General features: G+C 36.9%; 1 protein-coding gene across 2 annotated transcripts in view; it reads left to right on the forward strand.

Moving 5' to 3' along the window:
• Window positions 1–10196, forward strand: part of HOOK1 (hook microtubule tethering protein 1) — a 62099-nt gene extending 51903 nt beyond the window's left edge. Inside the window, exons 20-22 of one of the 2 annotated variants that reach the window (XM_019623681.1) lie at window positions 2354–2455; window positions 4813–4881; window positions 6698–10196. In XM_019623681.1, coding sequence (XP_019479226.1) covers window positions 2354–2455; window positions 4813–4881; window positions 6698–6868 — 342 coding nt within the window. In that variant the 3' untranslated portion in view covers window positions 6869–10196. The remainder of the gene's footprint in view (window positions 1–2353; window positions 2456–4812; window positions 4882–6697) is intronic. The other variant, XM_019623682.1, reaches the window with a different exon arrangement.
• The last annotated feature ends 15749 nt before the right edge of the window (window positions 10197–25945 follow it).

Here is a 25945-nt window from a genome sequence, read left to right on the forward strand (position 1 = left end):
TTTATTTCCATGAATACCATATATTTTCCTAATTAAGTGTTCTCTCTCAGAGAATGTCAATGTACTCTTTTCTATATACTGAATAAAAAGAGAATTTAGTGATGAAGCTTTAAAATATTGCTAATGTCTGCCCTTTTTATGTTTGTTTTATATAATATTCATTGAGGCATAAATAGTACCTGCAGCAACAGGTAAACCCCAAGATCTTAAGGCTTAACAAGACAGAAGTTTACTTCTTGATCACGTGAAACCCAGTCATCAGTGAGGGGAGGGACCCTGCTCCATGTAGCCACTCACAGCATCTAGCTGATAGAGGCTCTGCCTTCTTCAACACATGACTCTCAGACGCACTTGACATTGTCCAACTAGCAGATGAGAGAAGAAAGCATTGATTGTATGGCAGATATGTAATGGGTCAAGCCTGGAATCAGTGTAAACCACTTTCACCCTCACTTCAGTAGGCAGAACTCAGGCCTATAGCCACACTCAACTTCGAGGGAGAAAAGACCTGGTAAACATCCAGTCAGTCTATGCCACAGTTCAGTTTCTTTCAGTTACAGAAGTATAAATGCCTCAGTAACAAATATAAACTATAGAAAGTTTTCCAGAGATAATTGCTATTAACTTTTTGATATATTTTCTTAACAGTGAATTTTTTTCAATGCATATTTTCTCCATACTTCTTGGCCATGATATACATACACAAAAGTGTGTGTTGTATATATATCATATATATATATATATATATATATATATATGATTTGTATTTTTAAAACTTAAAATAATTTTCTCATGCTCTATAAATGTAATTTAATATTTATTGAATGCCTAAGCACTGGAAATACAGGACTAAACAAGACAGAAATCACACAACAGACTTCGCAAAAGTGAAAGAACGGCTACATGATATTCAGTGGTGTGGGATATAGCGTAGTTTTACTTAGTCATCATCCTGTTGTTTGAAATACTTCGTTTTCGCTTTTTCTTTTTGATCTTAGAAATAAGTCTATAGGGAACATACTTATACAAAAAGCTTTTGACTTATTTTGGTTTATTATCTTAACCTTGTTCCTAGGTTAATGGGTCAAATAGAATTATTGGATTAAAGGATAACAGCATTTTAATAAGATGCTTGATATATTTTTCTGAATGATACTCTAGAAGGATTATAATTAATCGGGACAAAGCAATGACAAAGAATACCATATTCTTGCCATTACTGAATATAATCATTTAAAAAACAGTTGCTTATTTGTAAATGTGATTTCACATTATTTGGGGGAGAGGTTAAAATAGCATTGTGTGTGTCCATTACAGAAAATTCACAAAATCAAGAAAAGTCAAAACTATACTTTTTATCGCTTAGGGGTAACAAGCCGTGATTTTTTTTCTTTGTAAGTAAGTCATGATTGAAACTCTTTAATGTGTCTGTTTGTATGATGTGAACTCTATGAAGGCAGGCACCATGTCTGCTGTGAAGTGCTCTATTCCCATCTGTCGCAATGCCTGCCATTTTGGCACTCAGTAAATCATTTTGAATGAACCACAGTAATTTTAGACATGTTACCTTCTAGTCTTTTTCCTTTACCACTGTAAATATAGATGACATTTCCTAACTCATGAAATAATTTTGACTATTTTTAATAGATTTGTAATTATATTATTCGGATGACCTTATTATTGAAAGTTGTTGTTTCTGCTTATAATTTATTCCTGACACTTACGAGTTGATTTCCTGTCATACTGCTTACCTACATAGTTTAGCTAAGTCTCTGAACAGCATTCTGATCAAACACCTCGTTTTACCCAACTTTTCATAATTTTTATAAATGTGATTGAGCACCCTAGTGTTTGTAGACAAAATGGTCAATATGTATTATAATGACCTTATACATTGAATTACATTTACTAGATAATGGTAGTAAAAAAGATTGTTGCTAAGAATTTTTTGTGTATATCACTTCTGCTTTATACAGTCAGCAAGTTCCACTATAATTATTGAATTCATTCTAATTTTAAATAATGCTCAAGTCAGATAAATGTGGAAAGGGTTATTTCAAGACCTTAGTGCTCAAAGTTTGATAAGGCTAAATAACTATACCTGTTTACTGAGCCTTGGAAAAGGGAGATTTGATTTTGGAATGGGGATCTTTCCATTTTTATGCTGAATTTTTTGTACCATTTCTCATCTGTGGAATAAGTTATTTTGTTATTCAAATTTGATTGTAAGACAAACTATAATTAGCTCCTGGACCACTTTCTGGACACTTTTCCAATTACATAGATTTTTATGGACTGTTGTTACATTTCAATATTTGGTAAAATAAAGTAAACATTTTTTTTCTTTAAATAGGTAATAAAAACTTTAGATCCCAAATTAAATCCAGCATCAGCTGAAATAATGCTACTTAGAAAACAGTTGGCAGAGAAAGAGAGAAGAATTGAGATTCTGGAGGTAAAACTTTCATAATCATGCATCTCCTCTTAATTTTTCTGGGTAATCCTGGTAACTGCTGTCAGATATTTGCCATTAATGATCAAATTTTACAAGAAGTTAGAAATATCATATCATGTCTTTGCACTGAGCGTGTTTACTGCAGAGCATCTCACTTGCCCACAAGATTCGTCTCTACCGCTTATGTACCATGCTGCATTGTCTCTCTCCCGCTCTGTGACAGCCAGTCATGTGGCTATCCCTTAGTTTTTAAGAGCCCTGATGTAACGCTCCTTTTAAAATGATGCAGATGAGAGTTCATTCAGAAATGAAAGAAACCAAGCTCACCTTTTAAAAATGGTACTGTACTCAGTTAACCAATTTTGTCTTACCGTTTTCCCTGTTCCTCACTGAACCCAAACAAATTTACAAGTTGGAATTCCTGAGAGAAAGAAGTACATACTTAAAAATCCCATGAAACCCTTGAACAAAGTGTCAGTCTCTTATTAATCATGCAAAGTTATGTTAGTAATGGTGTGTTCTCATTGGTTAACTGAGTCTTTAAATTTTAATATTTTTATGTCACTGATTATATCATTTTTTATGAGCTGGGTTAAGTATGTCAGTATGGAATTGTATATTCTTAGATTTTATAATTGGACATGTGCTAATTTTTTCTTGCAAAGTGTTTTACAAAACTACTGTTTTTATTACTATCGTGAGTGTGATGCTACTCTTGAAGTCAGTATATACTTCCTCATAATAACATGCATAATTGCAGAGCCATGTTGAATTCTATATACTGACCTTGAAATTCCCATAATTTATAGTTGGTTTCCTTTTGAATCAATTAGCAATGCTTTATTTCAAAGAAACATATGTTCACTTAGCATTTTCTTTGTGTTATTTCTGAGCCAGTAGATGCGGACTTTCGTAGAGATATTTTGCTTAAAGACTTTAACGACTTTAACATCTAGAGTATACACACCAGCCTTATGTGTGCTTTCTGTAAGTGCTTGTCCAGGCTGTCAGGTGTTGTAAAAAGCACTGGTTAGGGGGATCTTTCTGAACAAATATATTCATTCTTCAGGTTCCAAATGTCTCTTCCTCTATAATGCTTTCCTTATATTCCTTTGGCAAAGTGTGTTATCTCTCCATAGTGATTCCGAGTACTTTGAACTCATGAATTCATCCCACAATAGCATCATTTTTCTTTTTGGATTGTGTCAGAGCAAATTGAGGGCAGAGGCTATATCTTACTTACATCTCTGTATTCTCAACATTAAATATTATATAAATCAGAAGTCAGGGTTATAGTTTTATTGGTAAGTTATCTTAAAGTTGTCAACTTTCCTTTCTGGTCCTCCATTTCCTAATCTATAAAATAATGAAACTTGGACTGAATCTCTGAAATCTAATTTGCCCTGATGATTCACTTCCTAGTGAAAGCCAATGAGAATGCACATCATTGTTTATGTTGCAATGCAGCGCCCCAACAAGTATAATGACAAGACCATGCCTTTAGCTCTAGGGTTTTGAGGAAAAATTTCAGTTAAGTCACAGCATATAGGCCATGAATTTATGTGTATTCATCTGTACGCACACTGCAAAAAGGAAAAAGGAAAAAAGTAATGTAAATAGCAGAGGTTATTCTATATGCCAGCTTTCTTGGGGAGTCTGTCTGGAGCGGGTGTGAACCAAAAGAAAGGCATCTTACCTCTTACCTCCCTCGTTCCTTGTATGCTTTCTGTATCATCAGCATCTTGCTGTGAAAACATTCAGATGTTTCAAGATTATAATTTTTATGATCCAACTCTATCTGTACTCAACAAAATTATAAAATTAGCTGTTTTAGAGTAATTAAGAAATGAATGTCTGTCTCTAGGTGGCATGTAACTAAGGCCACAGGCAGTCTAGTATACAAGTAACCAAGAATTCAGAAATAAAAATTCATACTAAGCTTTATAGTAGATTTTAAAGGATTTTTGGGGATATTTTTTATTATATCTCTTTCTCCTTAGTTTTGATTCCTTCATAGGTGCAGGTCTGTTTTGTTACCCAAGGCAGTTGTTACTTTTTTCTAGATATAAGTGACAGTACCATAAGAATCACTAGTTTCTTGGGTGGGGGGGGGGGGAGAATGTTGCTTTTAAAATATCTGTTCTACGTAAAATACCTGACATAAAGATTTACTAACACAATCTTTTTCTTTCCTAAGGTGCTTTACTAGCATTTTCTCCATGATTCAGTTTACACTTTGATGATTTTATGTATCTCAAAATTCATTCTCCAGGTTCTCTCAATAATGATTCCATTTTTAGTTACTTAGTTGGGGTTATTTCTGGGATTTTAATAATAGTCTTTATATCTTTTTCCAGAGTGAATGTAAAGTAGCAAAATTCCGTGATTACGAAGAAAAACTCATTGTTTCTGCCTGGTATAATAAGGTGAGTTGAAATTCAGTCAATGATTGGATGTTTAGAACTGTTTATCAAACATTTTGACCAAGAACCGTTGAAGGAAATAACTTTATACTACAAATCATTACATATACATGTTTACAATATAACTGAACAAAAGTTACCCTGACTGCATTGCACTCAGGTATTTTATGTCATATTCTCTTCTGCTTTTTTTTTAATGTTAATCATTATCCAAATTGACTATATATTTTAGTTTGTTTTTAATTCATTTTGACTTTCTCAAAATCAGTGAATTGATTTAGTGACTTATTGACCTTTAATTGATACACATAAAGCACACACACAACAATCCATAAATATTTTTTAAAATTGCCTTATTTGGGCTAAAACATTTAATCTGTGTTCCAGAAAGGGTTTCTTTAGAAATGTGAATATCTGTAATGCCAAATTAAGTGCTGCTAGTACTCAATATTTATTTTAACATTCCCTAAAGCCGTTCAGTGTGTGCTTTAAAATATTTGCTTTTTTTTTAATCCAGAGAATACTCTTCAGTAACTAACTGTCTGTCGTAACAAGGAGAAAACAGTATAAAATAATTTGATGTGTATTTTACTTTTTCCTCCTTAGTATGTATAGGATGTTTTCAAGAGTAGCATTTCATGATGTATATGGCTCTTTTGGATTATTGTAATCAGCTGGAATAGATAACCAGCTACCATCTACCTTAGGTGCTGCGTATTTAGTCTGAGAGAATATTGATTTATAGACGCCCCACATGTGAACCCTGTGCTTCACCATGTAGAACTGGTTATCCTTCCTCAAACATGCTTTGTTCTTTCATGCCATCATTCTTTTATGTCTGTGCTCTTTTCTTCCCCTTCTTCTCTATTTGGTAAAAATCTGGCTTCAGTTAGCAAGGCCTTGAAGGAAGTCATGGGTGAGGTGTTCCCAGAATCTTCCCTCATGGGTTAGTCATCCTAGTAAATATAGAGAACTGTGTATTGTTTTTTTTGTTGTTGTTGTTCTCCTATGGCCTCTTGATACATAAATCATTAAAGATATTAAAGCCAAATAATGTATTAGTTGTTCATTTTTTTAACATATTTTTTTGAGCATCTACTCTGTTCTAATTTAATCTACTCTGTTCTGTACTAATTAATTACTACCCACTCTTAGTTCAGGAAAATTGTGTTATGTGGTCTTAGTTCCTTTACTAAGAAACTCAACAGGAGCAACAACAATCATTTTGTCATGTGTCAGTATAGAGAAGGACCATAGTAAGCATGAACTATACTGGTGGTTCTCAGACTTTAGCATGCATCAGAAGTCATGTTAAAATACAAGTATAAATTCGCCTATAGAGCTTCTTATTCAGTAGGTCTGGGTAAAATCTACAGGTAGAATTTGTATTTTTAACAGACTCTTAGTGGTGTTAATTAATCCAGAGAACCATTGATCTAAGCTTTTCTATTGTGTTATATCTTCTTATAGAGGGTGGAGAGATGGCCCAAGCACAGCAATTTACTTTGGAGCCTTTTTTTTTTTAATTGTTGTAATTCAGCTTAATTCTAGACCGTTATTTTATGCTATTGTTTTTAATGATTTCATATTCAGAGAATTAAAACAGAAACTGGGTTTTATGCCTTTTTTTTTCCTTTCTTAATACCATTACTGTATGCAGATTAAGTAGCTTCTGAACCCATATTTTGTTCTACAAAAATGAGGAAAACACGAGCTGTATAGGATTGTTTTGAGGATTAAATGATTTTTATGTATCCAAAAAACGCTTTAAAACTCTACTCTAAATAGTTATTTTATTTGTTTGTTTATTTTTGTTCAGAGTCTAGCATTCCAGAAACTGGGGATGGAATCTAGACTTGTGAGCAGCAGTGGTGCTTGCAAAGACACTGGCGCATGTCCTCCTGCTCGGTCCTTCTTAGCACAGCAACGGCACATCACCACCACCAGAAGAAATCTCTCCGTTAAAGTTCCCGCTACAACATCTGATTAAACTACAAAAGAAAACATAAACAGAAGTGCCCTTAAAATATTTTGTATCTTTCCCCTAACAACCAGATTGAAAAAGAAGTTTATGATGCTGGATATCAGCTCCTCAAAATGCATGAAATTAATTTTGCTGGCTAACTTTGAAAACAAAATAGAGAATTAGCTATCCCTCTCAGGGAGCACATTTGAATAATTGGAAGATGTAATCAGGCACACATCACAAACATCTGTGTTTTGAGAGTATTGTAATTTGAAATTGACTTTGTATATTTTAGTGTTTTCAGTTGTACCAGTAACTTGGTTAATTTGCAATGTGTAATCAGTAATACGTAATTTTAAAATATATCTACATTTGCTTTATTGTTTTGGTCCATATAAAAAATACTCTTAAGGTAGGCACATGTAGAACTATACAAAAAAATGTTATATTTTTTTATTAGATATATACAAGGTTTTACCTCTATTCTCTAATTCTGTCATTGAATGGGTATATTTTGTCATGTAATGGAAGATATAACATTTGGAAGATTCGACTATTGAAATGACTTTGCCATAGTAAAGTGACTAATTGAAAATTCTGCAGATTCAGAAGACGTCATACTTCCCCGTGGACCTGCTATAAACAAGTGCTTTTGTACAGCATGGTTGAAATGTGAAGTGTGCGGACATAAACTGACTGTTTAAGTGGTGACTTTGATGGGGAAAAAAGCTGGGAAAAAATGTACTTTGTGTGAAACATCCACATACTCTTTAATATAATTAATGAAGATTACAATTATTTTGCTTGTAAGCATAAATTTTTCAGGGTTTTACCCCTTCACTGAAAAGAGATGGTGCAGTGATGAAACAATTTGGAATCAATTTGATGTTGTTTACTAATTAAGGAATCTGTGGTAGGCTGAGTTTATGGTATTCAGTTCATTTAAACCCAAAGCTCTTTATTTTCAAAGGTGTTACTTTCCCTCTTTTTTTGGTTATTTTTAAGAGTCACACTTTGGAATTTTAATTTAGTTGAGTAAAATATGTGTTGTCCAATATTGTAGCCACAAACCATATGTGGTAATTTTAATTAAATTAATTAAAATTAAAAATTAAGTTCCTTGGTTGCACCAGCCACAGTTCAAATCAAATGCTCAATAGCCATGTTGGCTAATGGCAACAGTATTGGAAAGTACAGATATAAAATATTTCCATTATTGCAGAAAGTTCTGTTGGACAGTGCCACACTAAAACTTTTTTATAGTAACATAGAAATATTCATTGATGTTAGACCACAAAAGTAAAAAGAAGAAACAGGACAATTTCACTATGAAAAGGAATTAAATTGTGACATAACTAGCATCTTGCTTTCCTTATAGTTGGATACCTTATGTTGTGACGTTAGTAATCTTTCCCGCACTGTTTAACAACTACATACCTATCAGCAGAAGTCTAGACCAGGCAGGGGTCAGCAAGCTTTCTGTAAAGAGACAGATAGTAATTATTTTAGGCATTGTTGGCCATATGAGCAATAGCAAGTACTCAACTCTGCCATAAAGTATGAAAGCAGCAGCCATACACAATATGTAAACCAAATAGGCGTGGTTATGTTTCAATAAAACTTTATTTACAAAAACTGGTGGTAGGTCAGATTTGGCCTGCAGGCTATAGACCTTGGGTCTAGAGTTTATTTTTAACCTTTCCTTGAAAATATGAATATTGTTTCATTAACAGTATTACTCATTTAGACACTTGGTTTTTAGATTGTCTACCAATAAATTTTTTTAATCACTGAAAATACAAGAATTTCATACTGCATTTGGGTCTCTGAGATTAGGGAGCATCTTGTCAGGATATTTTGTTTTATCAGGGTTACTTCTGTTGACTACCTCTTAGATTTTGATGTCTTTTTTCAGTACAGGTATATTGTTTGTTTGCATTTTTGTATATTATTGTAGTCTCTGCTTGCCTGTGACTTTTAATGAAATGGAATAAGCCTTTGAAAACATTTTAGCATGCCTATTAAAATTTTCTAAGTATTATGGCATTTTGGTATCTTTTGGTCAATGTAAGACATCTGCCCTTTGGTATTTACTACTTGCTTATAATTGAGATTTTTACAAGCTCTTCAGGCTCCCTTTTAATGGAATTTATTGTAAAACATCAATTTCAATAAATTAGTATTTTCACATTTCAACTGCTCATAAATTTTTGATGGTTATACTAGAGATTTCTAAATAATTCATGCAATTTATGAATAAAGTCAAAGCTGGATTCTTTTTTTCTTAATGGAAAAAAAGCAAATTTTTTGATTTACCACTTTTCTAGTTCATAAGTAGAATTTAAACTGCTTGATATATGTATACAAGACATGTAATTTAAAGTTCTGTATTATTGTGATTAATCATAAGGAAATTCAGGAAATGATCAGAAGTGAGATTCTTTCCCACATCTGGTTAATATAGTGAGATTGACACCCTGTGGGTGGTAAAGCATTATAACTATTCATCATAAACCATGAATTATACATGTCTGTGTTGTGAGGCTTAAGTGCATATACCAGGGAAGAGAAATTTAGCATTCATTTATGTGATAAGGAGTTGAATGTCCCAGTGATAATAAGTAAAATCACAGATCAATTTAAATATGATCTTTAATTTTGAGCATTTGCTCTAAAATTAACATTTCTTTCTCTTTTTAAAATAAAAAATGTATATACATATGGCAATGATGTTTATCCTGAGATTGACTTAATGTATTGAGAAATATTTTAGGTTCACTCTATTTTTTCAATGAACTAATGATATAGATGAAGAATGACTATGTCTTGTCTGAAAACATTAAATTGGATATCCCTTCTTAAGATGTCATCTTGGATACCTGGAGTGCTAATTTCAATGTTACATAATGCCTGCACTTCTGCACCTGTTTCTGTGTAGTGGCACATCTAGCTCTGGGGGGTGGCTTTTCGAGCACAATACTTCTGTGTTAGGTTCTCTATATGTATATTTAATGAGAACCATTCCTATGTAAAAATGTGTGTGTATGGTTGTATGCATACATTCTTACTGTGAACCTGTACATTGGAAAGTGGTTTAGAAATTTGTAAAGCGCTAAAGCACAATCATTAAAAAAAATAGCGTGTAGTTATTAAACATGATGTACTTTAATGTTTAGTTTATAAAAGGTTCTTTCTATTTTCTATGGCAAAGACTTTGACATTTGAAAAATGGAAGCAATACTTGATTTATTTTTGTAAGTATTTAGGATATTATTTTAAATAAATGACTGTCCAATAACAGTATCATAGTTGTAAAGTGTTTTAAGTAAATAAACTTCCTGGTTCTGTGTCTGATGGTTGTTGATGGGTTTTTAATAGGTATATATGCACGTTTATTTGCTGGCTTTAAATAAAAGGACTTAAAATATTTAGATTGATAAAGAAAAATTTTAATTCTGATTTTGTTTTCTGTTTGAATGTTTTGGTGAATGAAAAGATGTGTAAAAGTGATTTTTGGTTTGCCCAGTTATATCTCCAATTTCACCACTGGAATCTAGACATTTTGCATTATTGTGGAATTCAGAAAATTTCTGTGTTTTCGTAGGCAGAGACTGCTAACCTTTCTCTCCTTTGTCCTTTAGTAATAGAACCCCATATTTTACCTTGTTACATTTACCTTCCACCCAGGGAGGAAAAAATAAATGCTTCCCAGACTCCCTTATAACTAGATGGGGCTATTTAAGTTCTGGCCAGAGATGTGAACAGTGGTGATGTATGCCTGTTAAAAGAATGGGTATGCTTTCCTTAGCCCTCTCCCCTTCCCATCTAGAAAGTCATGTGCCTGAGGGTAACCATCAGGGAGAGTGAACCAAGAAGGAAGAAGGGACTTAGAGCCTTGAAATCGCCATTTAGTCATATCAGCTATGGACCCTCAGTCCAGATTTCTCTTGTTTAAGCCATTTTTTTAGCTACTTTATTTTGGGATTTCTTTCATCCAGCATCCTACCTTATTTCCCAATCTGTACAGGTTTGTCAAAATAAATTGTGAAATTTTTAGAAAAGTGTAGGTGCCCCATGTTCTTAGATTATGTTTTAGAAGAGTTTAATTCTGTTGCTTTTAATGGATGCTCAATAAATATTTGTTTAATCTCATGAATGAAGTTAATGTGTCAGATATAAAAAGATGAAGACAGAAGTAAAGTCCTGTCTCACTTTAGGTAGATCCATCCCCATGACCCCAAAAGACCATGGTTCTATAAATTTAATTCTGAACTGTACAGTAAATGTTGGCCCAACATCATCACATAATTTTGTGACTAATTCATTAAGAGTGACCCAAGGTTTTAGACCTGCACTAACCAATATGGTGGCTGCTAGCCACATTAGATATTTAATCATAAATTTTAATTAAATTTTATTCACTCATTATAGCCACACATAGCTAGTGGCTACAGTATTGGACAGTGCAGATATATATAATTATATATATTAGGTATAATAGAACATTTCTATCATAAAATTCTACCAGACAGCTCTGTTCTAGGTATCTTAAGTTGAATGTACATGTTCTGTATTTCTCTGAAAGTGCATATGGTACAGGATAACAGAAATGTAGGGAAGTTCCAGACATCACCCTGCACACAGTGACATGCTCAGGGATAGAGCTGCAGCTGGAGTATTAAGCTGGCAATGGTTTTGATGGTGAAGCACCCATTCCCTTGCTCACTTGGGCTGCAGCAACTTGCTATCAGGAACTGGTAAAAGCTGCAATTTTACCTCTTGCCTCTCGCTTCAACTCAAACATTCCCCTCTTCCATAATTGCTTCCATGATTTCTCAAACAAGGTGAGAAATCCATTTTTCTAAAACTTTCAAAGGTTTTGTCTTAGTGACCTTAATGTCATCTACTTTATTATTATTATTATTACTATTATTATTATTATTATTATTATTTTATGTGTCTGTCGTTCTAGACTGTCTCTTGAGGTCAAGGGCCATATCTGGTTCATCTCTGTTTCCCCCACAACACTTGGCACACTAGCTTCCACAAAGTCAACAAATATGTACTAGCTAAACTAGACTTGCTGGTGTTGGACAGAATATTTCTTTCAGAAATTCAACATCAATCAAAACTAATGAGATACCACTTCACACACATTAGGATAACTAAAATAATACAGACAATAACAAGGGTTGGTGAAGATGTGAAAAACTGTAACATTGCTGGTGGAATGTGAAATGCTGCAGACACTTTAGGAAACAGTCTGGCAGCTCCTCAAAATGTTAAATATGGATTATATGACCCAGCAGAAATCGGAAGAGTGTATTGGGAGGAATAGCTGAATAGGCAAGAATTTTTTTTTTTTATTTCAGCACTTCAACTAACCAAATATCTCTAAGCCTCTTTCTTAATCTTGTCATATTTTTTATAACAGCTTTATTGAGATAGAATTCACATACATATAAACTCATTTAAAAAGTATACAAATCAGAAGTTTTAAGTAAATGTACTCACAGTTGTGTGAACATCACCATTCTCTAATTTTAAAACATTTTATCACCCCAAGTATAATATAACCTGTACACAACAGCAGACACTCTGCTCTCTGCCCTTCTCCACTTGGTACCACTAATCTATTTTCTGTACCTATTTTGGACATGTCATATACATGGATTCATACAAAATGTGGTCTTTTGTGACTAGATTCTTAAACTTAGCATAATGTTTTCAAGGTTCATCCATGTTGTAGCATGTATCTATACTGCGTTACTTTTGATTGCTGAATAATATTCCATTATATGTATATACCACATTTTTGTTTAGTCATTCATCAGTTAATGGATGTATAGGTTTGTAACACTTTCTGGCTATTATGAATAATGCTGCTATGAGCACTCATGTACAATTTTTTGTGTGGAAATGTGTTTGTGTTATCTTGTATACATACTGCTATGGTTCAAAAGTTTGTCCCTTCAAAATTCTTATGTTGAAATCCTAACCCCCAAGGCAGTAGTAATGAGGAGGTAGGGCCTTTGGGAGGTGATTAGATCATGAATGGGATTAGTGCCATTATAAAAGAGGCCTGAGAAAGCTCCCTTATCTTTCCACCATGTGAGGACGCAGCAAGAAGGTATTGTCTATGAATCTGAAAGTGGGCCCTCAACAGACACCAACTCTGTCGGCACCTTGATCTTGGACTTCCAGCCTCCAGCACTGTGAGAAGTAAATTCTTGTTGTATATAAGCTAGCCAGTTTATGGTATTTTTGTTATAGCAGTTCAAACTAATACCTAAAAATGAAACGGCTGGGTAATATAATCTATATTTAACATTTTTGAGGAGCTGCCAGTCTGTTTTCTAAAGTGTTTCACAATTCCACCAACAATGTGAGTTTTTCTACATCCTCACCAACCCTTGTTATTATCTGTATTATTTTAGTTATCCTAGTGTGTGTGTGAAGTATCTCATTATAGTTTTGATTTTCATTTTCCTAATGTTTAGTGAGACTGGCCATATATTTATACTTACTGGTCATTCATAATTGTCTTTTAAGTAATGTCTATTTGAATTATTTGCCAATTTTTTAATTAGTCTATTTGTCTTTGTTGTTTAGCCTGGATCCAAACTGCTATTAAATATATGATTTACAAATACAGTAAAATCTTGGATTGCAAGTAACATGGTTTGCGAGTGTTCTGCAAGACGAGCAAACATTCTTAATACATTTTAACATGGTAACGAGCGATGTCTTACAATTAGTTTGTTTCTGGAATGAATTATGTTCACAAACCAAGGTATTACTGTAATTTTCTACCACCCTGTGGATTGTCTCTTCACTTTCTTGAAAGTATTGTTTATATAATAAAAGTTTTTAGTTTTGATGAATTCCAATTTTTAATTTTTCCTGTCAGGAAGATGATTTATTCCTATGCTTTCCTTTAGGACTTATAATTTCAGCTCTTTTTGAGTTAATATTTGTGTATGGTGTGAGGTAAATGTTCAGCTTTATTTGTTGCATGTGGATATCTACTTCTCCCAATACAACTTGTTGAAAAAGTTTATTCTTTCTCTTGAATTGTCTTGGCACCCTTGTCGAAAATCACCTGAACTTTCTTACATGCTTTATTTCTGAACATTCAATTCTGTTCCATTGATCTATATGTCTACCCTTATGCCAGTACCACACAATCTTGATTACTATAGCTTTGTAGTAAGTCTTCAAAAATATCTTTATTAAAATATAACTAACATACAGTGTTATATTAGTTTCAGGTATGCAGTATGGTTATTCAACATATGCCTAAAAAAGTGATCACCATAAGTCCAGCAACCATCTGACACTGTACAATATTACTATCACAATATTATTGACTATAGTCCCCGTGCTGTATATGAGTATTACATCCACATGACTTAATTTGTTTTATGCCTAGAAATTTGAACCTTGTATTCCCCTTCGCATCCCACTCTTTTTTAAATTTTTCAATTACAGTTGACATTCAGTATTATATTAATGTCATGTGCATAACATAGTGGTTAGACATTTATATAATTTAAACAGTGATCCTCCTGACTAGTCTAGTACCCATCTGGGACTATACACAGTTATTAACATATTATTGACTATATTCTCTGTGCTTTACTTTACATCCCTGTGACTATTTTGTAACTACCAATTTGCACTTCTTAATGTCTTCACCTTTTCTCCCTGCCTTCCAAACCCCCTTCCATCTATCACCCCCCAAAATTTACTCATCTGACACCATACTTAGTTATTAAAGTATTATTCACTATATTCCTTATGCTATACCCTACATCTGTATGACTATAGCAACCAATTTGTATTTCTTAATCCCTTCCTCTTTCTCACCCATTCCCAACCCCCCTCCCACCTGAAAACCATCAAAATGTTTTCTGTATCTATGAGTTTGTTTCTGTTTTGTTTGTTTATTTTCTTTAGATTCCACAGTCTCGTGTAAGTGAAATCACATTGCATCTGTCTTTCACTGCCTGACATACTTCACTCAGCATAATACCCTTCAGGTCCATCCATGCCACCACAGAAGGTGAGAACCCATTCCCTTCCATGGCTGAGCAATATTCCACTGTACATATGCACAACTTACTCTTTTCCTATTCATCTATCAACAGACACCCAGGCTGCCTCCACATCTTGGCCATTGTAAACAATGCTGTAATGAACATATGGATGCACATGTGGTGTTTTGGGTTTCCTCGGATATTATCCAGAAGTGGGATTACTGGGTCCTTTTTTGTCACTTGTTATAGCCTTTGTTTTAAAGTCTCTTTTGTCTGCTATAAGTATAGCTACCACAGCTTTTTTGTTTGTTTCATTTTCATGAAATATATTTTTCCTATCCATTTACTTTCAGCCTCTGTGTGTCTTTTGATCCGAAGTTAGACTCTTGTAGGCAGCATATGTAAGGGTCTTGTTTTCTTATCTATTCAGCCACACTATTTTTTGATTGGCACATTTAAAGTAATTGTTGACAGATATGTAGTTATTGCCATTTTAGTATTCATTTTATTATCTTTTTTATTTTTTGTCTTAAAGAAGTCCCTCTAAGATTCCTTGTAATACTGATTTGGAGGTGAAGAACTCCTTTAACTTTTTTTTGTCTGGGAAGCTCTTCATCTGTCCTTCAATTCTAAATGATAGCTTTGCTGGGTAGAGTAATCTTGGTTGTAGGTCCTTTTCATCACTTAGAATACTTACTGCCAATCCCTTCTTGCCTGCAAAGTTTCTGTTGAGAAATCAGCTGAAAGTCTAACGGAAGCTCCCTTGTAAGTAACTAACTGCTTTTCTCTTGCTGCTTTTAAGATTCTCTGTCGTTAACCTATGGCATTTTAGTTATGATGTGTCTTGATGTGGGCCTCTTCGGGTTCATCTTGTTTGTGACTCTCTGCACTTCCTGGGCTTGTATATCTATTTCTTCAGGTTAGGGAAGTTTTCAGTCATTATTTCTTTAAAAAGCTTTTCAATACTTTGCTTTCTTTGTTCTCCTTCTGGTATCCCTATAATGTGAATGTTGGTACACTTGATGTTGTCCCAGAGACCCCTTGAACTCTCATTTTTTTTATTCTTTTTTTTTTTTCTATTCTGTTGGGTATTTTCTGCTACCTTGTCTTCACTGATTGGATCCTCTGCTTCAACTAATGTGTTAATTCCCTCTAATGTAGTCTTTATTTCCATTATTGTATTCATTATTTTTGACTGGTTCTTTTTTATGTTTTCTATCTCCATTTTTATGATTCCTGTGTCTTTGTTGAAGTTCTCCCTGAGATCACTGAGCATCCTTCTAACCAGTGTTTGGAATTCTGCGCCTGATAGAATGCTTGTCTCAATTTTGTTTAGTTCTTTTTCTGGAGCTTTGTTGTTTTATTTGTTTCTTTGTCTCCTCATTTTGGCTGCCTCCCTGTGTTTGTTTCTATGTAGGGCTGCTGTACTTCCTGGTCTTAATAGAGTGGCCTTATGTAGTAAGTGTCCTGTGGGAACCAGTGGTGCATCTACCTCGTCACCAGAGCTTGGTGTTCCAAGTGTGGGTTGTGTGTGCCCTTTGTAGTTGAGACTTGATTGCTGTTTGCAATTCAGTAGGAGGGGTTGACCCTCAGGCTAAGTGGTTATGAGGACTGGCTATCACTACAGTGGAGAAGCTGTTGTGCAGGGGCTGATCCTACAGAACAGGGTCAAATTTAGTGGGGTTCTCATGCCCGCCCAGTCTACTGTTTTGGTGTGTCTTCCCCAGAGGCAGCTGGGTGATACTCCAGCTTGGCCCAAGGTGGTCACTGGGATGCCAGCACCAGGGCCTCTTGGAGGGGACCCCCTACAGGCCAAGTTCAGCTGCAGTCTGTACCCTGCTCATGGCCAACTGGCACGAGCCTCAAAGCAATGCTGAGATGGCCACCAGCTGTGCTGTGCTTGGGAGGTGCCTTGAGAGGCCAATCTGTGAATCAAGGCTGGTTGCCACTGGTACTGGGCCTAGGGCTGCTCAGCCAGAGGTAAGGTTTACTCAGAAGCCAGATGCTGCTTGTTTGGGTTTTGTGAACCTTTGAGAGATTTTAGGAAATTCTGCAGCATGAGCCAAGGCAGGCTGTTTCTATGGAAAAGCCACTGAAAGTGGCTAAGGTGTGCCTGAAAGTTGGGTGGGGCATGGTCTCAGGGAATCACTAGGGCGGGGCAGAGGAAAGGTGATAGCCAGTTTGATGGAGACTGAGATATGGCGTCTTCATGTGTCTGCATGTGCGGGAAGGGGAAGGGCTCAGTAAAGAAGCAATGGGTTCCACAAGCTCCTCCTTCCCGGAGAAAGCTGCCCCTCTAGCCTTCACCCTGCAGCTAAACAATTCAGTTCCTCCTCGCATGTCCCTGGTGCCTTTCACCTTTTGAACTGCTGTCCTGGTGCTGGAGCTCAGAGCGAGCGAGTTCATCAGCAGGTAAGTCTGTGCGCGGAGCGTCTGAAAGTGCAGCTGCCTTCTATCTCAGCCACAATTGCCGCTGATTTTCACAGCTAAAAGTTATGGCTTTTCTTCTTGGTACGGAAATCTTGGGCTGGGGAAGGGCTGGGACTCCACGCTCCTGGGGGGGGGGGAACCTCTGCAGCTGATAATTAAATCCCTCCTGGTTTTTAATGGTCATATGCAGGTGTAGGACCAGTCTGTTCCGCATCTCTGCCCTCCCTTCCAGTCTTGAGGTTGCTTCTTTTGTATGTCCTTAGCCATAGGGCTTTGGTACAGCTAGACTTCAGGTGATTTTCAATTATGGTTGTTTTGAGGTTTGGTTCCAATTGATGTGATCCTGAGAGGAGGTGAGCACTGCATTTACTTCACAATCTTGACCGGAAATGTGTAATATGTTTTGAAAATGGTATGAGTTCCTCAAATTTGTTTTTCTTTTCAAGATTGCTTTGGTTTTCTGCAATGCTACAGAGTTGTTTTCTTACTGACATCCAGCTGTTTTTTGTTTTTTGTTTTCTTAAACATATGCTCAGATTGTTGCAAGACTTCAGTTAATTGCCAGAATTCTAAGAATGTTGATTTTGACAACTTTTGCTAATCTTCTCAGCGCTTTTATGGAACAGTAAATTTTGGGAGGTTCTTACTTTGTCATTTTAGTAGTTCTCTCTAAAAGTCAGATTTTTGGAAGTAGAAAGGAACTTAGTAAACAATGTTTGGAAGTCCACATTTTTCAGAATGTGAAATTAGTTGCATAGAGGTAGAAGGCTTATTGCATAGCAACAGAAAATTTCTGACACACTGAAGCATTAATAGTTCTACTCTGCCTTAATCACTTAGCTACTCATCCCAATCCATAGGTTCAATAAACATTTAGTGAGCATCAACTATGCATCAAAACTGTCAGGTACTGAGCCTATACATAAGCAAGGCACAATTGCTTCTGAAAAGCTCAGAATAATTGGGAGATTATATAGAAATAGGAAATTGAAACTTTTGAATAAAATTCTGTGAGAATGGAGCAGGGAATAACTAATTGGCTGGAAGAGTAAAAAAAATGCCATTGAGTTGACTTTAAAGCTGGGTCTGCCAGGTGTAATTAGACATTTCTTGTAGAAAAAACAACTTCAATAAAGACATTAAGATGATAAAGGACCTGTCCTGTCTAGAGAATTGATGGGAGTTCAGTAGTTTGGCAAGAGAAGTGCTAAGAGATGTGATTGAAGAGATGAGCAGGTTTTGGGTCACAGAAATTATCATATGCCCAGCAAGGAGTAAGCCCATACATGGCTGTACACAGTCCAACTCCAGAAAGTGCTGTTTACCTAGACCAGGGGTTGGCAGACTTTTGAGATGGAAGAGCCACCAGGGGTCAGCTCACAAACTGCGGCTCACAAGCTGCACGCCCTAAAGCAGCGGTTCTCAACCTGTGGGTCGCAACCCCTTTGGGGGTCAAAGGGGTCGCTTAAGACCATCGGAAAACAAAAAGATATTTACATTACGATTCATAACAGTAGCAAAATTACAGTTATAGAGTAGCAACGAAAATAATTTTATGGTNAACGAAAATAATTTTATGGTTGGGGGTCACCACAACATGAGGAACTGTATTAAGGGGTCGCGGCATTAGGAAGGTTGAGAACCGCTGCCCTAAAGTAAAATAAAAATAAAACTATCATAGTTTCATTTATAAAATTTTTAAAGGATATTATTGACAAAATGGTGATTATGTAAAAATATATTTATGGCTCTCAAATAATTTTTAAATTGTTGTGAGGGACAGGATTGGCTCTTCCAGGGATCTAAAACTTTTGAGACGGGACGTACCCAAAGAGCCACATGTGGCTCGCAAGCTGCAGTTTGCCGACCCCTGAGCTAGACTACCAGTGATGACATCCTGAGGTTTCACAGTGTGCCAGCCCTGCTAAAAATTTTATAATGATCCAGTATTCAATAGGGAGAAGGATTTATTGCTCTGTGAACCTAGTGAGGAAAAGATCAAATTGCCAGGAAAAATGGTATAGAAATAAGCTCTTCAATGGCATAACAGCATAACTGGAGGCTTTGTTTGAAATAACAATAACAGTGTTACAACTACCATTTAATTTATTATATGCCAAGCACACTATACCTTTGTTTAATATACACATTCAAGTTATATTTACATATTTTATATGTAACATGTATTTTTATATATTTATATACTATAATTTAAGAAGTCACTAGTGCAGGGTTCAGGGCTGCTCAGATAGAGGTACAGGACACACAGAAGCCAGATGTTGCTTGTTTGGGTTTTGTGAACATTTGAGAGATTTTCAGAAAGTTCACAGTATGAGCCAAGATAGACCATTTATATGGAAAAGCTACTGGAAGCAGCTTGGGTATGCCCGAATGTTGGGTGGCATATGGTATGAAGGAATCACTAGGGCAGAGCAGAGGAAAGGTGATAGCGAGTTTGATGGAGACACTGATATGGCCTCTATCTGTATCTGTGTGCCTGGAGGGGGAGGGCTCAAAAAAGAAACAATGGCTTCCACGAGCCCCTCTGTCTGGGAGAAAGCTGCCCCTCCAGCCCTCACCCTGCAGCTAGACAATTCAGTTCCTCTCCATATGTTCCTAGTGCCTTTCGAGTGGCTGCCCCAGTACTGGAGCTCTGAGCAAATGAGACTTTCAGCAGGTATGGCCTTGCGTGGTTCCTTTAAGAGGAGCGCCTGACAGTACAGCTGCCCTCCGTCTTAATCAGACTCAACCTCTGCTGGTTTTCACATCCAGAAGTTATGAGGACTTCTCTCCCTGGCACTGAAACCCTGGGCTGTGGAGGGGCTGGGACCCCTTGCTTCTCAGGGAGGGACCTCCACAGCCGAGATATCCCTCCTGATTTTTAATGGTCACGTGCAAGTGTGGGACCATCCCATTCTGCATCTCTGCCCCTGAGGCTACCAGTCTTTGGGTGACTTCTTCTGTATGTTGGTAGTTGTAGGACTTTGGTTCAGCTAGACTTCAGGTGATTCTCAGTAATGGTTGTCCTGTGGTTTAGTTGTAATTGATGTGGTCCTGAGAGGAGGCAAGCACAACATTTACCTACTCCTCCATCTTGACCAGAAATAATCTTTCAGCCTATTCTTGAGAAATAAGCATGGAGAAATGGAATAAGTGGCTCCATTCCAGAAAGCTAGTTGGGGAATGAAACAGTGAGGTAAGAGCAAGCCTACACTCCTACACTGTGTTACTGAAGGCATATAACAGAAGCTGGCATGAGGACTAAGAAATAAGTCATTGGAGTGAGGTGACAAGGACAGAGGAGTAGTGGCAGAGATCTGATTTTTGTTAATAGGTCCAAGCTAGCAGCAGCACAGAATGACTCTACCATATTTTATTTATTTATTGAAAACTACTATGTTCCAGGTACTGTTCTTAATTTTGAACAATACAGTTACTGTTTTTGCCCTCAAAGAATGTATTAGTTAACTATTTTTTGTGTAACAATGCACCTCAAGACATAGTTGCTTAAAACAACAACCATTTATTCAACTCACAAATCTAAGGTTGACAATTTAGGGGTTCAGCTGGGCAGTTCTTTTCTCAGGTATGATCGCTCACACATCTGCATTCAGCTGTTGGGTATGATTGGGTCCAGCTCGTCTCAGCTGGTCTTATGCACAGCTCTAGTGGTTGGCCAGCTGTCATCAAGGGCAACTTAACAAGAATAATGAGGGCCTGTATTTCTCATCATCCATCGGCGTAGCATGGGCTTGTGTAAATGATGATAGCAGAGTCCTAAAAAAGCAGGCAGAAGCATGCAAGATCTCTTGTGCTCTAGCTCAGAAAATTCATTTCATCACATTCTATTGGCCAAAACTGGTCAGCAGTCCAACGCAAAGTAGAGAGAAATGTAAATTGATTTCCATCTCTTGAGGGAAGAAGTTATAGAGTTATACTGAAAGGGGTTTAAATGCAGAGAGGGGAATTATTATGGCCATTTTGGCAAATGAATGTTGTTCTCAGTCAATCTTAAATTCCATAAAAACTAAACAGGGTGACAAAACTTAAGTTTTATGCTCTGAGAGAGTAACTGATACTGGAGTAGCCCTTCTGTTATAAATAACTAGAAAATTTGGCAAAGTGACTAAAATAAGTTTTCAGGTTTTGGAAACTGACAGTTCAGAACTGTGATTCCCAAGAGAAAAGAATAAATGAGATGAGCTGAGAAATCTCTCTGACTTCCTTCCTAGGAAATTTACTTGAACCCATTACAGGAAGGGGGAAAATCAGAAGACAGAGTCTTATCTTACTAAGATGAAAAAATATAGATTGGAATTTCGGGCAACTGGCATAGTCAGAATTTGTACGGCAAAAGCTGGAAAGGAGGAAGCTTTGCCAAGAAAGAATTCTACAGATAGTCAGGGAGATCCATCAAATATCACACTGTTTCTGTGTAGGATGAGACTCCATGAGGCTGGGCAAAGAATATCTACTTGGGATGAAACAACTACCAGAGAGTTACTGGCTTAATGACTAGCATAACTTTTACATGGTTGGAAGTATTTGAATTCCAAGCAGAGTGAAAAGATCGTGTTGAACACTTTAGTAGAGGCCCCAGAAAGGTCACTGTTTAGGAGCCCTAGAATGAAGTCTATACTAGACAGGCTCTAACAAAGCTTTAAAACAAGCCTCAAGAGGATCAAGGTGTCCTACAGGTAAATTAACTGCCTCTTGAAAAAAACAAAAAAAAAACAAAAAAACAACCCTCTTTAAAGGAAGGCAACATAATTCAAACATTCAACAATGAAATTTTAGATAGTCAATCCATAGTTACTAAGCAAATGAACAAGTGGGAATATGTGGCCCATAACCAACAGAAAAAGAAAAAAGGTTAATAGAATCAGATACAAAAATGACAGAAATGATGAAATTATCAGACAAAAACCTTTAAATGGATATTATAAACATATTCAAGAATTTAAAGGGACATATGAAAATGTTTGAGAAATACAAGTTCTAAAAATAAACAATTGGTACTTCTAGAATGAAAAAATAAAATACATGAAGTAAAATAATAATAATAATAATGGATGTCTTAATGACAGATTAGAAAGTTTAGAAGAGGAAACAAGAGATCTTGAAGACAGGGCAAGAGAAACTTTCCAAAGTGAAGCATAGAGAGAAAAAAGGCGAACAAAATGAAAAGAACCTTAACAACTCAGTTGGCCAATATCAAGGGTCTAACGTGTGTGACTGAAACCCCAGAGATATGGGGTTAAGGGGTGAGATCATAAAAAAAAATATTTGAGGGAATAATGAGCAAAATGTATCCAAATTTTCTAAAAATGATAAACTCACAGATCTAAGAAGCTCAATGAACCCCAATCAGGATAAACATAAAGAAAACTATATCAGGACACATTATAACCAAATTGTTGAGAGGGAATGATAAAGACAAATCTTAAAGACAGCTAGAGGACAAAAGACTCATAATAAATAGGAGAACAAAATAATGGTGGAATTTTCATCAGAAACAATGTAAGCCAGAAAACAATGGGATGACATCTTCAAGTGCTCAAAGCAAGAAACTATTCACCTAGAATTCTGTAGCTGGTGAAATTTTTCTTCAAAAATGAAGGCAAAATAAAGACATTTTGTGACATTTAAAAAAAAAAGGATACACATGGAGAGAATGCAGGGTACAGTGTATTAATCTGGTTTTCAAGAGGCAAGGTGGCGAAGGGAGTCAACCTGGGGATTTATCAACACATATCCCTCCCCATGAAGATGGTTATACAGTGACAAAAATAATAAAAGATGTTATGGGGCTGCATATATTTGAGAAATTTTTCCTTTGGTACCCAAGACCCAGTGGCAACCAATATTGTAATTTATTTGTACATTTATACCCCTCTCCCCATCCCCCACTACCACTGGCACTAGACTGAATTCTGAGGAGGGATATCCCTGTATCTCTCCTTATTAATCACTGTATATCTGGCTCATGGTATGTGCTCAATAAATAATTGTTGAATTGACTTGAAAATATTATTTGTGTGAGGCTTGGTTCCAAAGAACAGCTCAATCTACTCTTTCCGAGTAGAAAAAACAATTTCTCTGCTTCAGTTGTTCCATATTTAGGGAGATACCATAAGAGTATGCAGATATTGGGGGAAGCATTGCAATTTTACAAACCAAGACAATGTTAACTTATTAGCCATATTGTAGGATATTGCCATTCATCCCAAATTAATCACAATAAAATAAAGGAGCATTTTCCATTACAAATACCTTTAGAATTCTACTTTCAGAGACATAATGGCAGAAAGACCAGTATATAGGTGTAATGGAGTAAAATAAGAGCAAAGAATCTTTCAAAAAGTATGTCACAGTTCTGTGAAGCTTTGCCCCAATCTCTGCTACATTTCCAGTCCTGTGCCCATGCTGCTCACAGTGTTGACCTTAGGACAAAGCAAGATTCTGAGGTGTCCTATTGGTCATTCCTCTGAACTTTAATTCAACACAGAAAGAGAAATAACATTTATTAGGGTCTTATTGTGGGCCACATATTATATTTGTAACAGGATATGGAAATGGGGTGGCTTTTTTTGTTGTTTTTTGTTTTAAGATTTTTATTGGGGAATTGGGGGAAGGGGAGCAGACAAGTTGCTGTCTTTTCGTTCTTCAGTCTAGTTGTAGAGGACGTTGCTTCACTGGCCCAGGTTGGCACTATCATTGTGCTCTTCCCGGGCGAGGCAGATCAGTCGCTGGCTTCTGGACGGCCGCTCACAACAGCTGGCCGCTCATGCTGGCTGCTGGCTGCACACGGTAGCCCATGGCAACCCACTGCCACAGGGGCTGCAGCCTATGCAGTAGCCAGCGACTCACAGCAGCCCAGCTCCAGGTCGAGCTGTTGTTCAGCATCTTAGCTGTAGAGGGCAGTGTCACTGGCCCTCATGTGTGGGATCTGAACTGGGGCCCTCTGGTGTCCCAAGCCAGCTCTTAACCAAAGCACCACTCGGCCGGCCTGAAATGGGGTTCTTTCTTTCTCTGTTTCAGCTGGAATCCCAACTGCTGCAAGTCAAATAAGTATGTGCCAAGTGATGATGAAGCCCATGGTTCTAAAGTGAGGCACTTGAAACCCTATGTGGGCCTTGCCACAGGGCATCTGAAAACTTTTAGTGACCCTTTTAGCACATTGCCTATGTAGAGAATATATAATAGTTGAGGATTATGGGAAAAGGGAGAGGGGAGACTTCTGCAGTAAGGGATGACAGAGTCTTTCCTAGAGTAAACTTAGGCTCCTCTAAGCCCTTTAAGACACAGCCTTGGTGTCTGTCCTTGTAAAGCTTGCAATTTATAGCAACAACCTTGCAAAGTCAGTTTAGAAACAACACCCCACCCCACCCCCAATATCTAATCACTCTGGCCTGCCTTCAGCAAGAACCCTGCCAAGTGGGTTTAGCCAGAATCCCCCCTTACCCCTGATATTTCCTCATAGTTATTTTCCAGCTACTGACACCCCACCCTGCTCCTTGGCTGTAAATCCCCACTTGTCCTTGCTGTATTAAGAATTGAGCCCAGCTCTATATTGAACTCTTTTTCCTCCTATTGCAATAGTCCTGAAGAAAAGCTGTCCTTGCCACTTTACAACTGTTCTGCTCCGGTTTCCTTTAACAAGAGGGTTCTCTTTATTTCTCATCCATCCCCTACAAAGAAGGATGGTTTCCCCTCACCAGGTAAGAGGTTTCAAGCCCAGAGGGATTTACCTGTGCTTTGTAGAGTCCTTGGAGTACCCAGAACCAGTGCCACATGGAGGCTAGAAACTTCCTATAGGCAAGAGGTTGGGTGAGGCTGACTGTGGTGAGTGGCTAAGGAGAGAAGGCTGTTTTGGGAGGGAACTGCATTGACACTCATAATATGACAAAGGTGTGGGACTTAATGTGGACCCCGTGACACAGCCAGCTTGGGGTCATCTTGGATCCCAGCAAGAGGACTGCCTGAAAGGGTAATATGGCCTAAAGAGGAGCTGAATTGGCTGATGCCCGAGTGGGAGAGAGACATCAGCTAAGGGAAAAGCTCTGTCCACATCAAGGGCATTGCACATGGGGGGCGCTGGTAGAATGGGGCTGGGCGAAGTGAGATGGGTAGGGGGTGATGTGGAAGGAGGGGGCACAGAGTGCCAAGAGAAGAGCTGGCTGCACTCCACCTACTTCAACTGGAAAACTTCCTGTTCTAAAACTGGGTACAGGGGAACTAAATTAACTAATTTACAGATTTTTATGTAAATTGTATACTTATTAGGCTGCAAATTGTAATGACAAAAGTGAGGCTTCTTGGGAATGAATGTGACAAGAGAAATGTTGGTTATCTAAAAGTGACCGGTAATGTGATGGACCTGCTGGAAATTTCCGACAGAAATAGAGAGGAGGAGTTCACAGTGTTGGGGGCATGGGTGTGGGAAGAAAGCTACTTGTCCCTTGTACCCTTCTGAGTCCCATGCCATCAGCCTGCTATGCAGACAAGATTCCATGTTTGTGAATTTTAGCCTCACCATTACAAAGTGAGGTTTACACCCTCATACCCATGTTTTAGAGGAAATAAATGGAAGCTGGCTGGGTTAAATGTCTTGCTCCAAGTCACAGTAAGG

The sequence above is a fragment of the Hipposideros armiger genome, unplaced genomic scaffold, assembly GCF_001890085.2.
Source record: "Hipposideros armiger isolate ML-2016 unplaced genomic scaffold, ASM189008v1 scaffold_557, whole genome shotgun sequence".
NCBI classification, from domain to species: Eukaryota; Metazoa; Chordata; class Mammalia; order Chiroptera; family Hipposideridae; genus Hipposideros; species Hipposideros armiger.